This window comes from Cyphomyrmex costatus, unplaced genomic scaffold (genome assembly GCF_001594065.2).
Source record: "Cyphomyrmex costatus isolate MS0001 unplaced genomic scaffold, Ccosl1.0 scaffold257, whole genome shotgun sequence".
In the NCBI taxonomy this organism is placed as follows: Eukaryota; Metazoa; Arthropoda; class Insecta; order Hymenoptera; family Formicidae; genus Cyphomyrmex; species Cyphomyrmex costatus.
The window spans coordinates 117848-132544 of record NW_017276660.1 but is presented as its reverse complement, the minus strand read 5'-3'; the positions used below and the strand labels follow the sequence as shown (position 1 = coordinate 132544).

Here is a 14697-nt window from a genome sequence, read left to right as displayed (position 1 = left end):
TGTTGTTAAGTACATTGTATTTTGTGTCAATTGTCCCTTGATCATCTAGTATCTTTACGGTATTTACTCCTCCCAATTGAACACCATGATCAATTACCTTTAAATTGTGTACCTGCAAAATATATATATATATATATAACTTAAATAATTTCAGTCATTTTTTTTTTAAATTTTATGAACTAATTAGTTTCATAATAATACTACATAGGTTTTTATATAACCAACTCAAAACCGGAATATCAAACAAAAATTAGAAATTTGACTAATAAAAGATTAAAGGCTTTTAATTTAAACTATTTTCATACATATAGTCATATTTGATTCAAGATTGTGGAGCAGATAAGAATTCTTTTGAAATTAATACTCATCTTTTGTGATTCATTTTTGAAATATAAGAAGCTGTTATTTCGATCTCTCACCTAGAACACTACATTTGATTCAAGATTTTGAAGTACATGTGTGTGAGTTAAGGCCTCTGTACACGATCAGTAATACTGTCAGTATCAACGAATACTGACAATATTATTGATTGTGTGTGGTTAATATTAATGGATTGACGTAGAATACTAATGATGATTTGGACTTAAATACATGCTTTTTCCTTAAGATCCATGTCGCCATAGATAATAATATACGTCAAATCACGTCAAACTGAAGTGAAATATTATCAATAATACCTGATCGTATAAGATTATAAAAACTAATGTTGTCAGTAATACTGATTAGTAATATTGACTCAGTATTATTGACCGTGTAGGGAGGTCTTTACAGTTTTCAATCACGTGTATCTTCATAAGTAATACATTTTCAAAATATTATTCTAATTCATAATTAATATTGTGAGAAACGATTGTTCTGTTAATCAATTTCTTAATAACATTATACCAAAATACTTATTACGTTTATTAGCGTATTTGATTATCAGAACAATCACGATAATAATTATTAATTAGAATAATAATTTGTAAAACTTATGAAAATATACGTGATTGAAAACTTGTTAACTTACACTCTAAAATCTTGAATCAAATATAGTGTTCTAGGTGAGAGATCAAACTATAATAGTTTTTTATATTATTATTAAAAGATAATGAAATGGAAATGAATACGCATATAAAAAATACTATTATACATATTACCATGAAAAATGAATCATATATTATGATGGCTTAGTAGACCGTTAGTTATTGCGGTTTCCTTATTCTTCTTAATTTATAATTGTACGGTCGTAATAAGGATTCTAATATTTGTTTAATTTCGTCAGCCTGAAAATAGACGTTATTATTACTTTAGATAAATGATTGCGAAGAATATTATTACGTCGAATCGCCATTAGAGGTCTATGGATATTCGCAATGTTTCTCGCAAGTGCTGAAATACGCGCATATCTGTATATATAGAATCTCGATTTAATAACTAAAACAGGCGTCTAAGGTAGGTTTCCATTACAATGCCTTACTGATGAGTCCAGTAGTGGAAACCGGGACGAAACGCCAACTCGTGTATATTCTTCGCAATCTTATTTTTCACAGATTTTAGATTCATCGTTACTTTAACATTTACATTGTTAAATTTTAATATATGTCTTTCAACATATTATTAAAGATCTAATAAGATGCTATATAGAAGCATCAAATAATTGTTAGATGTGCTTTAGCAATTTAACTAAAAAGTGATATTACTGTAATAGTTGTTTAGTGTTGCGTTATAAGTCTGAAAAAATTTTCGGCACGTGATTGGGAACTACATACGCAGTATATAAAATTCACACATTATAATAAGCATAGTGATCTAGCTTTGACCGTAGATGGCTTAGTAGACCGTTAGTTATTGCGGTTTCCTTATTCTTGTTAATTGACTCATATATTATTGAAGGTGCCAGGTTCATCAAATTAAAACATACACCAACAGTTGCCAACTTTACGTCTGACTTGAATACCTCATTATGTATGCTAAGGTTTTTTACCATTTCATTATCTTCCAATAATAAGATGTATTACGTTAAAGTGGACAATATGGTAAAACAATTTAATAAGAATTCTTTTAAAATTAATATTGATCTTTCGTGGTTCATTTTTAAAATGTAAAAAACTGTTATTTTGATCACATAGAACACTATATTTGATTCAAGATTTTGGAGTAGGTACATAAAAATTCTTTTGAAATTAATACTGATCTTATATGTGATTCATTTTTGAAATCTAAAAAACTGTTACTTCTATCTCTCACCTAGAACACTATTTTTGATTCAAGAGTTTAGAGCACATGTGTGTGAGTTAACCAGTTTTCAATCACGTGTATCTTCATAAGTATACATTTACAAATTATTATTATAATTAATAACTAATATTGTGAGGATACATTATTACCATGAAAAATGACTCATATACTATTGAAGGTGCCAGTTCAAAGTAAACATACATAAAGTTGTTGTACCTCTCGGTGCAACAAGATATTATTTTGGGATTCGATCCGCTCAAAGGGTTGGAACCCACGAGGAAAGACGAGGATAGTAAAAGGTCGTTGAACAAACACTCACTTCACCACACTTCTATTTAAAATAACCCTTTTTATTTAACAATTTGATAGTTGATTACAAATGTTGTACCCCTTTATTTATATAATTATTTATTACTAAAGATTACAATGCTTTTTAGTAACTGTAACTCTCATTTAATTAATACAGTTGTTTAGTTAAATGAATATATTTTAAAGTTATTGACTTATGAGTGACTTATGAGTAAACCGGTCGGCGACGGTATCGCGGATGTTACTTGACTCGGTTCTCGCGACGCGCGTAACGTATCGTTACCTTTAGATTTCAAGACAAGACTCTGCGCTCGGCATTTAGGCGGTCGCTTATATTGAGTTTGATGATGTCGCTTTTGGTCTTCGATCGGACCATATATGGTAATATTCGTCGCGCTAGAGGCGCGATCGCGTGATTAAAGAATGTGCAATCTTGCACTTCCGCTGTTGGTTGCCATGCCGAGTGCATTTAGGTATTTCGCGCGCTATGATCTTAGATCGACGCTTTGTCGCGCGCGGTTTAAAGAATGTGCAGATTTGCATTTCCGGTGCCGGTTGCTATGCCGGTTGAAAAGAAATAATTAATAAAATAAGTGATAGCCATTCGGGCTATAACAAAGTGTATATTAAAAAACAGACACACGGCATAAACAAACAAAATGACACAGAGTCTTTGCCCGATATGTACACCAATATGATACATTCTCTTTCTTCTTCTTGAATTTGTCTATCCTTGTTTTCCTCTTTTTCCTTCTTTGACTTTCTATCCTAACGGCATTATTCCAATTGTCATCACAAAGATCAGCACTCTTTTCTCATAGCTGCAGAGTATCTTATTCAATTTTGATTATCATTTGTATTGTGACACAGAAGAATTTTATTCATGGATATTTTAATTCTTTTTCTACCAATTTTGACAAGGTACATAAATTCATATACTTTTAAAATAATTTTTATGACTCCGTTAAGTTTTATTTTGTATTTTTATTAGGATCTTTTTTACTCTTATGACATCAGTTTTCTACATCTTTTGTACCTTAATTATGCAGTTTGGATGAAGATTGTAATTTTTGTATTATTTAACCGAAGAATGTCTTATATTTATTGTACTTTTTTAATTATATTTAAATTTTACTTTTATACATTGAAAATGACCCGATCGGAGTCGAAACGTCTGGAAATTTTATATGTATATAGTTTGTTTTTTTAAATTATACGTACGTTAAACATATTTGGCTCTTTGCCCTTTTTCTTATTTATATTGTTTTATACATGTTGAGCCTTTTCATTACTTATTTTTGTAAACATATACTTATGAAGATATACGTGATTGAAAACTAGTTAACTTACACTCCAAAATCTTGAATCAAATATAGTGTTCTAGGTGAGAGATTAAACTATATATATATATATACATATATGTATATATCTTAAAAAAACCTTTTTTTAAAAAAGAAAAAACATACGCCAAGTGCATAAAAATATATTGAACTTCTTGATCAAAAACAGATATGAAATAAATATAATTGACCAAGTGTATTCTTCATTACGCCAGTCACATAAGACAGACCGAAAGTGTTTATAATTGTCAACTGGATTATAGTGAAGAAAAAACTTGACGTGCCCGGGTCGCATTAATTGTAAACAGTATGCAGTGAAAACATTATTTCAACATAGTATTTGCATTATAAATTAAAATAACAGACATATGTATACAGATATAATATCATATATACGTATAACATAGTGATATAATTTGTAAAACATGAAAATATATTCACAAATAATAGATGTGATGTAAATTATGGACAAATATAATGTTTAGATATATATTTTAGAAACATTATAAATTATAAATAACAATTTTTTATGTTCAGTAAGCAATTATTAACATCTTTTCTTTGTTGAATTATTGTTTTCGCATATATAGTGTATACTGCAGAATATTGCGATAGAACCAAGATTCTAGAATATTGCGACCCTGGCACGCCAAGTTTTTTCTTCACTATAATCCAGTTGACAATTATAGTCACTTTCGGTCTGTCTTATGTGACTGGCGTAATGAAGAATACACTTGGTCAATTATATTCATCTCATATCTGTTTTTGATCAAGAAGTTCAATATATTTTTATGCACTTGGCGTATGCTTTTTCTTTTTTTAAAAAAAGGTTTTTTTAAGAGATTTCACCGCTTTTTGTAAATTTTGAAAACATGATAATAATGTAGGAAATTTAAATCCTCTAAAAATAAATGCAGATTCTATTTCTAAAATAGTTATCGGGACTCGGTCTCTAGATCTCGGTATCGGCTGCACCAATTTTATTCGAACTGGTCGCGATCGAAAGATACCGATGACATTATGTAATAAAAGTGTTTTTAGATTTTTGATTGGGCTTTTAAATTCTGAGTAATTTTAATCTAAAGTTTGAAGATGTGAAAACTCGTGATAAAGCTAGTAGTAGCGTCGTGAATTTGACAGCGACATGAACATATACACGCATCAATCAAGTCAAGCGATCATGCCAAGCAGTCAAACGGTTATATTTTTACTTTATACACTTGGCGTCGTGACGCTACCGCGTCGCTTGATATTGTGACATGACATTTTGTCAATCACTCGGAAAAGCAGCATAATGCGAGATCCTGGATCCTTCATTGTCAACAGGCGAGCGCACAAGTGAATGTGCGACATTATTATTTATTTTTATTTCCTTTTTGCAATTATTGTATTACTTATTTTTTTATTCTCTTTTTGCGATTATTGTATTATTTTTCTTTTTTCCATCTTGTCGCTATTTGGTTAAGTTTTAGTTAATATTAAGACGATCCTGAGCTCGGATTTTGCCGGTAATTCACGATCAGAGCCGGTGGCTGCGCTGTATTCTTGTGTTCGGTTGTCTCACCTACCGCTAGAAGAGAGAAGAGGTCGCCTCCTACGAGGAAGAGATTGCTGTATGAAGAATTTGGCTGAAGTCACGAGAAGCGCGGTACACGCAGGTCGTATTATTTCATATTTGTTACTAATGTCGCTATTATTTGGTGTATTATCGCACCCTTATTGCAGACGCCTCGGAGAGAGACGTCAACCGGGAACGGACTCACAGGCAGGACCTCCGCCGAAGCGCCGTATCCCACAACGATCATTGGAAGATCGCCGAACGACCAGAAAGCATTTTCCGCTTTTTTGATTCCCTGTAAAAGACAAAAGTTTTGAAACTTTTCTGAGGTGAATTGAGTTCCATTATCTGACACTAGACTTTCAGGAACACCGAATCTTGCAAAAATTTCTTGAAGGATTTCGATAGTTTGCTGAGCTGTGATTGTTTGTGTTGGAACTATCTCAGGCCATTTTGAAAAGGCATCGACCAAAACAAAATAATATTCTCCATTTAACGGTCCTGCGAAATCTATGTGAACTCTTTGCCATGGTTTTTCAGGAAGAGACCAGCTTGATAATAGTACCTTGATAGGTGATTTCGCGGCGAGTGCGCAATTTCTGCAATTTCTGATAAATTCTTCTATTTGCTGATCTATCCTTGGCTAATATACGTACGAACGTGCTATGATTTTCATTCGCTCCATTCCAGGATGACCCTTATGAATTTGTTTGAGAATTTGTTGATGGAATTGTTGAGGAATTACAACTCTGTCGTTGAAAAGAAGACATTCTTGAATCACGGTTAGTGAGTTTCGACGGCGGAAAAATGGTTGTAAATCCGAATCATCTACTTTCTGCGGCCATGAATTCAAAGTAAAGTTGATAACTTTTTGTAAGATGTCATCTTCTTTAGTTGCTTCCTTGATTTGTTGAAATGTGATTGGAAAGGACTGAAGTGATTCATTTAGGACTGAGAATAAATCTGTTTCCATTTTGACAAAAGCGATTACAAAATCCTCTTCAGGACGTTGTTAATGACTGATTAGTCTTGATAAAACATCCGCGTGTCCAAATTCTGTCGTCTTGATATATTCTATCTTAAAATCGTAAGATAATAATTGAAGTGCCCATCGCTGAAAACGGTTGGCTGTATGCGACGGAATTCCTTTTTTGTTACCAAATATTTGAAGTAATGGTTTGTGATTCGTTTGAAGTATGAATTGTCTTCCGAAAATCATTCTATGAAATTTCGTGACTGCAAAAATGATTGCTAATGCCTCTTTTTCAATTTGACTGTATTTACGTTCTGCTTCTGTGAGACTCCTTGAGGCGAGACTGATTGCCTTGATCGAATGATCTGGAAATCTATGAAGAATGCATGCTCCTAATCCTTCATTTGAAGCATCTGCTGCTACAATAATGTCATTTTGAGGATTGTAGTGAGTTAATAAGAGCTTTGAAGAAAGAATTCTCTTAAACTGATTAAAAGATTATTGACATTTTGAAGACCAGTTCCATTTAGAATCCTTTTTTAAAAGATTATCCAAAGGACGTCTAAGAATGTGCATATTTGAAATGAAACATGCATAATAATTGATTGCTCCTAAAAACGAACGTAATGTGGTTAAATTATGTGGTTCAGGCATGTTTTTAATTGCTTCGACTTTTGTAGGATCTGGATGTAACCCTTGTCCATCGATGACATAACTCAGATAATTGATCTGTGTAGTAAAGAAACAACATTTCTCTATTTGCAGATGTAGACCACAATCCTTTATTCGCTCTAATAAATAAGTTAGGTTTTGATTATGCTCTTGAACTGTAGCTCCACCCACAACAATATCATCAATATAAACAAAAACGTTTTCTAGTCCAGATATCATTGAATCGATGATTGATTGAAATTCACCTGGAGCTGTGGTGACTCCGAAAGGTAAACGATTATAAACGTATAAACCTCTGTGAGTATTGATTGTTAGAAGATGCTTTGATTGTTCATCTATTTCAATTTGAAGAAATGCGTCTGACAAATCTAACTGGCTGAAATACTTACAGTTTAACAGTTGCGAAAATATTTCATCTGGTAATGGGAGTGGATAACGATTAGGTTCTAATGATTCGTTAAGTCCAGTTGAGAAATCCGGACAGATCCTAATGTTTCCATTTTTTTTTCTTAATACAACTATTGGAGTTACCCAGTTTGAATACTTGATTGGTGAAATGATTCCATTTTGTTCCAGTCTTGTAAACTCTGCGCCGACTAGAGGTAAAATTGCGTAAGCAACCGGTCTCTTAGGTCTGAAAATAGGTTTTGAATTATTTTTTAAATTCAGTTTGACTTTAGTTTTCGTGCAGCGACCTAATTGAGAGGAAAATACCTCTTTAAAATTTTCTTTAATGAAGGATATATCAAAGTGCGTCGAATCTGCTTGAGAATGGATCTTGGAACAGAAGCTATTGAGACTGCATTGCCATAAATCAAAAGCTGCGATCCAATCGAGACCCATGATGTTGAGATCCGAATTTGCTGTTACGAAACATCGTAGTTGTTTGATAACTCCGTTCAAGGTTACTTCACAATTAATTTCTTGATTTAAATTGATCTGATTTCCCTACGCGTCACGTGCGACATGAGACGTTGAACAACCTTTAGGCTTTCCCAACAAAGACCAAATCTTTTCTGATATAATGGTAATATCTGATCCCGTATCAAGTTGCAGTTTAATTGGTTGATTATTTATCGAAATATTCACAAATTTGCGAGTAAGATTTGAATTAACTTGATTGACCTTAATCGTCTTGACGTTTTGATTTGCCGTTTCGTTATTTGTTTTCGTTTTGACTCTCTGAGTTGAAGCGCAATATCCGTCTTTGTGACCGACAGTATTACATTTTTGACATTTATGATTTTTGAAAGTACAAAACTTAGAATAATGTAATTGTCCGCAAAACCAACACGGTGTTGAAGGCATTGAATCTTTGTTAGGTAAAGAATTTTTTATTTGTTTCTTACTTTTGTCGATTCTTTGATTTATTCGTGTTTTTCACCTGTGGTTTGCGTTGTTAATCGGTTTTGACTATCGCCACTGCTTTTGACTCAGACGATCCCTGGTTTTGTATCAAGGATATGTCCTGTTTGAGATTTGTGAGTCGCTGACATTCCATTGCGAGATCATCAATTGTACCTGACCTTGTATCAATTAAATTGAGAAGTTTAGTTCGAATATCGGCTTCAGTAAGCGATTTTAAACCGCATGCAAAAATAAGACATTTGATCGGCAGTAATTGTAGTAAATTTTGATTCTTCGCAACGTTTATTGACTAGCGCTGTATAAGAAATGAAATCTTGATTTGCTGATTTCGTTGTATTCATACAATTATAACGCTGGTGAAAGAGGAAAATTTTTTTTTCCGAATAACCGTGTGAGTTTGTTTACTGTAGTTTCGAAATCAAAGTTTTTATATTCTTTCGGCAGTATGTAATTAACGTACTGTTTATGTGAAATTGTATTCATTTTACATAATAAAAGTCTGACCTTGGATTCGTCGTCTAATTCCCGCGCGTCGACTTGGAATAGACTTTGATAGCATACATACCGTGCATCGAAAGTAAAATTATTTTCTGGATCGTAAATGAATTCAGACATGGAATTTTCCAGTGATTCCATTTTTGTATCTCTCCTTGAAGAATCCGTTGAATTCGCCCACATCGATGACATGTGATTCATAAAATCTTGTTGCTGCTTTATTTGCTGCTGCATGAGTGCTTGCTGCTGCTGCTGCTGCTGCTGCTGCTGCTGCCGCTGCTGCTGCTGCTGCTGCTGCTGCTGCTGCTGCCGCTGCTGCTGCTGCTGCTGCTGCTGCTGCTGCTGCTGCATTAGTGACATGAGTACTTCTTTGAACTCCATAATCCTCGTCGCCAATTGTTGTGTTTGTCACTAATCGTTCTTTAATTCGTAGTTTTAATGAGAAGTATGCGCTAATTAGAATATGCCAGTATACCGATATACGAGTGCTAATACAAAGAGTGTGTCTATTGACTGTCTATACACAACTGCCTGGTGTCGACCTTCTGCCGGTCGACAACCAGATCGTTACCGAGCCGCGCATGTGTGTCGCTTATTATATAGGCGTAGGTAACAATATATGTATATATAACAGTTTTTTACATTTTAAAAATAAATGCTTTTTGCTGTTGTTAGTGCGATCATATATAAGATATGTTAAAGTGTGAATATTATATACTACGTAAGTAATATATAATATGAACGTATGAGAAGACGCATTAATAATATTGTTTACTTGCAAAATAAAACAGTGGTCTCTATATCACATATACTTATAGTTAAGATTCTTCAATCCAATCATATGAAATGCATTTTATTAGGTACACGTCTTCACTTATTAATAAATGATACTATTTGTAAAAATCGTTCAATCAATGTCTCTTCTAACATTTTCTGTAGTATCATGGAAATGACTTCTGAATGTGTGGTTATTTTTCCCGAAATGATACAATGCAAATGCGTTGTAATGCCATACGATAGCAAACTATGCGTATATCCTCTAGTTAATTCTTTTGAAAGAGACTAACACAGGTAATATATAACAGATAAAATTTTTCAACAAATAATATTTCAAGTATAATAACAGTTAAAAATAAGAGTATAACGAAAGTAAAATTTTATTTTTATTATATTTATCTTCGATATCTGAATTTATATATAGTACATATGTACTTCTGTCTTAATATTCTTCAATTCTGAATATGTTTGTTACTACATAATGTATTGTTTTAGCCCAAGAGAAATACATTTTACAAATCCAATAAAAAATATATATATAAGTAAAGCTATAGGACATTTTATGTTTCCATAAAAATTAATCCCGTCCTTTAATTCAATCTTTAATCCATATATTGTATTATAAAATTGATTATTCAGCTTTAAATTATTGATTACATATTTAATTATTTAATTATTATTTTATATTATATATTAGGTTTTTATTTTTATATATTATAGTTTATACATTTATTATCTCAAAAAATTGTACTATAAATATACTGTAGAGATAGGTTATAATATATTCAAAAATTTAGGAGGTACAAAAATAGGTAAAAAATATATAAGTTTAGTATTTCAGTATTTACCCCAATAGTTGGATATCATTTTCGCCAGTACTTAAGTACTGCAACAGTACTAAAACAAGAAATAAATTACTAGGGAAACTACTTACTTATCCTATTAGTATTTCATACCAGAATTTAACTACTGTATCACACAGTACTTCAGTATTTTACTATTACATAAGCAAGTATTGAAATACTCAGTACTTCAAATCTCAGAACGAATTACTAAAATTATTCATAGATCAGTAATTGAACTACTAGAGTACAAGAATGAAGTACTAACTGCCAGTAATAAATTTCAATATTTCAGTAATAAATTACTAACCAACCAGTAATACTTTTCTATAAGGGTTTGTTTACTAATTTCCAAGTTTCATTCTTAATTATACAATCTATTTCTTGATTCATTGCTATTTCCCAATTTTTAATGTCATCGCTATTTATCGTCTGCTCAAATGTATAAGGCGTGTCTACCCTACAATAATTTACAGAAATATTATTTGAACTATTTTCTGGATATCTTATTGGACTTTTCCTATCGCGTGTAGATCTGCGAGGAATTTTTGAACTTACATTTTCTTTATCAATTTTAACTTCATCGTCTTCGTCCGTGCTTTCAAAAACGCTATCATTTAAATTGTTTTCGTGATCACTATCTTCTCCTCTACTTAACTCGAGAGTCGAAGTAGAAGGAAATAAATAAGCGGGTTCATCTTCATCAAGGTTAATATACTTTATGTTTTTTTCGACAATATCCACGTGTCGCGTAACTATTATTCGGTTATTTACCAGCACTCTATAGCCAACATCACTATAGCCTAACAGAATCCCCATATCTGCTTTCTTATCCCATTTAGAAAATCTTTTCTGTTCTGGTTTTCTAACAAAGACTTTACTCCCGTACAATTTTAAATGACTAACGTTCGGTCCTTTTCTAAAAAATATTTCATACGGCGTTTTCTTTTCAATCGTGTTTGCTAATGAGCAATTTTTTAAATACGTCGAAGCACGTAATTATTTCTGGCCAATATTCTTTATATACTTGTGCCTCATCTAATAGGCAACGCGCCATATCCATTATTGTTCTATAAAACCGTTCCGCAGTACCGTTTAATTCATGCACGTACACTGGACAATTATTTATAAAAATACCTTTATTTTTTGCATATTTGTAAAAACGATTGTTTAAGTATTCTTTACCATTATCACATCTTATTTTCTTTACTCGCTTTTCAGTTAAATTTTCTACTTCATTTATATAATTTACCATAGAGTCAAATACTTCGTCCTTGGACTTTATACAGTAAACTTTAGCTATCTTACTATAATCAACAATAAAAGAAATATCTTTCACCGTTTGGACCAGCGGTTTTAAAGCTGCCGCATACATCCGTATGTATAATTTCTAAAATATCGTTTGCCTTTGATCTATTATTTTGAAACGGTAAATTATGCATTTTATTTTCTATACAAGTTTTACACTTCATAAATTCGGTTTCAAGTTTATCCGGTATGCCCTCTAGCAATTGTTGTGAACATAATATATTTAAATAGCCCAAGTTTACATGACCTAAGATTCTATGCCATCTTTCCTTTTGAGTTATCTTATTATTATTATTATTTCGCTCGGTATTTGTTAGAAAGATGCGTATTCAAGACGCTCATTCATTGGATAACAGGAACCAATGAACGTATACACTTTAGTCGTGTACTTAATGCACTCTTTATTTTTATTTGTCCAGTAGTTGGTAGTGCTGAGCTGGCGTCTCTTTCGTTTGTTGTTCACTGGTCTGCCTTTTTCGGCTAATATATATTTCGGTCGCTTCTTACGATAGTTTCCTTTTTGTATCGCTACGGGTGTGTAAATACATGCGTTAATCTAATCAGTATCTTCGAGTACATTCATTAATCCATTCCAACAGTATTATATACCCAAGTTTTATTACATTCTACTTTACTTTTCATTTTAAGTACTTGATTTTCTTTGTAAGCTACAGCAATAATTTTTCCTTTTTTGTCAATTATTTTTACAGTATTTTCTTTAGCAACAATCATATTCTCATCTATTAATTTTCCAAAACTTATCAAATTAGCATTCATTTCTTTAGCATAAAATACATTACTTATATTTACTTTATTATTTGTTCCAAAAGCATTAAAATAGCTTACTACATTTCCGATTTTAGTTGCCTTAATATGTCTATTATCGCCCAAATAAATGTTAACCGGTTTTTCAAGTACAATCGATTTCTCAAAATATCTATCATCGTTCACTATGTGATCAGTACACCCGCTATCGAGTAACCATTCTATTTCAGAATTACGTAACCTATCACCGTCGTCGCTGGTGTACATCGTGTGCGCCGTTGCTATCCAGGCGCTGATTCTTGAGCTGTTCTGCTCGTGTGTAGTGCTTGTCCCAGGCTGCTGGCGGTAGTTCCCGCGCCCTCTATTGAAGTTGCCTCTTCTTCCTCTTCTGTTGCTGCGACCACGTGTTGAGCCTCGCCATGTTCCACCGCTTTGTGCTGTTTGGCCGCCATCATGGCACTCTCTTGCGAAATGCCCGGTTTTGCCACATTTGTAACAATTTCCTTTCGTTGTTACAAAAGCATTCGATCTTCTTCCTGGATGATTGTTTTGATTCTTAATTTCAGCCATTTTTATTTTATTTTTTACATAGTCTGCTGTCTGATCTTCAACTTTTAACGTATCAATTAAATCGCCAATATAACTGTATGATTCTGGCAATGTGTTAAGCATATAATTTAGCTTTTCTTTCTCACTTATTTGAGCACCTGCAGCTTTTAACTCATTCACGGATTTTTCAAAATCATTGAAAAAAGACGCCGTTTCACTATAATTATTCAGTCTCATTTTTTGCAATCTGTTTCTGCACACAATTTGTAGCGCTGTGAATTCTTTCAAATACATGCCGTCTAATTTCCTCATTATTCCATAAGCTGTTGTTTCTTGCATACAAACTCTAGCTGCTTATTTGAAATGGAGCTATATATTATATTTATAGCTTTTAAATCATGTTCATCCCATATGGGTTCATCTGTAGTGGCCTTTTCTCTCGTTAGCACTATATCACATTTTTTCATTTTCATAAACATTGTTATCCGTTTCTTCCACATAGCATAGTCCTCTCCATCAAACACAGGTATCAAAAACTCCTTTTTCTCCATTTTGTCTTGTTTTTCTTCTAGTTGTCCTTTTTCAGCATACACAAAATTTAATACACTCAAAAACTTTTCCGTAACTTCCGCAAACCTTCTCAGTATCTTGGCTTTCTTAATTTCTTCGGTTTTATCTTCTTTTTGTTCACACTCGCTCATTTATATACTTTAGAAAACTTAGCTTCACTCTCAGTCGATTTGTGTCCACGTGTCCAGATCACTATGCATTTGCATGCGGTTTGGCGACATTGGAACCACGCTCTGCTACCATGTTAATATAATGCGGTTTTAGCAAGATGTGTAGTCGGCGACGACTCATTTCTATCTGCTAACGCTCAGTCGGCCGTTTCGGCAACTCTGGCGATCGCGTGATACTCACACATATATGCTACAAGAGGGGTGACTTACATGTATGTGTTCCCTTCATACACTCGTTCATGCTCTCACTTATTCTACGCGCGACTCATTGTTTTGCTTTCCTTTAATGTGAATACAGTCAAATGTATAATATATTTCAACAATTTCGTTACAAAATTTGTACGTAACCTATCGAAAATTTTTAATGTATTTGGCAGGCCGACCGAGTATCCGGAGACGTCCGATTATATCCGACTGAACACGAGTGACCAATATCGTGATTGGCTGTTTGCAAATGCATACCAGCCCCCTCCAAATAAAATCACAGATTTTTCAACCTATATCCTATCTAGTGTATAATAGAGATCAGTGGTGACGTCATTTTCCTCCCCGCCATCCCTCTGCGCCGTCACCCTTCCCCTCCCGTGACATCATACTCCTCTCACCCTGTGACGTCATCACCCTCCCCGTTACGTCATCCCCCTCCCCTGTTGTGACGTTATACCCCTTCCCTCCCGTGACGTCATATCCCCTCGCCCTGTGACGTCATTCCCTCCCCGTGGCGCCGTACCCCCCTCACCCGCAACCGTGACGTCATCCCCCTCCCCTGCCGTGACGTAGA

The 14697-nt window shown here is 33.4% G+C and overlaps 1 protein-coding gene across 1 annotated transcript; it reads right to left on the bottom strand.

The window, feature by feature from the left end:
- Positions 1-5347: 5347 nt before the first annotated feature.
- On the bottom strand, positions 5348-11373 carry LOC108774506 (uncharacterized protein K02A2.6). Its single transcript, XM_018540637.1, has 6 exons — positions 11113-11373; positions 7024-8020; positions 6712-6819; positions 6080-6390; positions 5633-5992; positions 5348-5497 (listed from the first exon to the last, which is right to left on the bottom strand). The coding sequence occupies exons 1-6, from the start codon at positions 11371-11373 to the stop codon at positions 5348-5350; spliced, it is 2187 nt and encodes a 728-aa protein (XP_018396139.1).
- Between the last annotated feature and the right edge of the window lie 3324 nt (positions 11374-14697).

Coding starts and splice junctions, on each gene's coding strand:
- LOC108774506 (XM_018540637.1), bottom strand. CDS start 11,373: ATGGGGATTCTGTTAGGCTATAGTGATGTTGGCTATAGAGTGCTGGTA. Junction 6,391..6,711: donor GAGTCTCACAGAAGCAGAAC/GTAAATACAGTC, acceptor AAATGGAAACAG/ATTTATTCTCAGTCCTAAAT. Junction 5,993..6,079: donor AAATCATAGCACGTTCGTAC/GTATATTAGCCA, acceptor TCACCTATCAAG/GTACTATTATCAAGCTGGTC.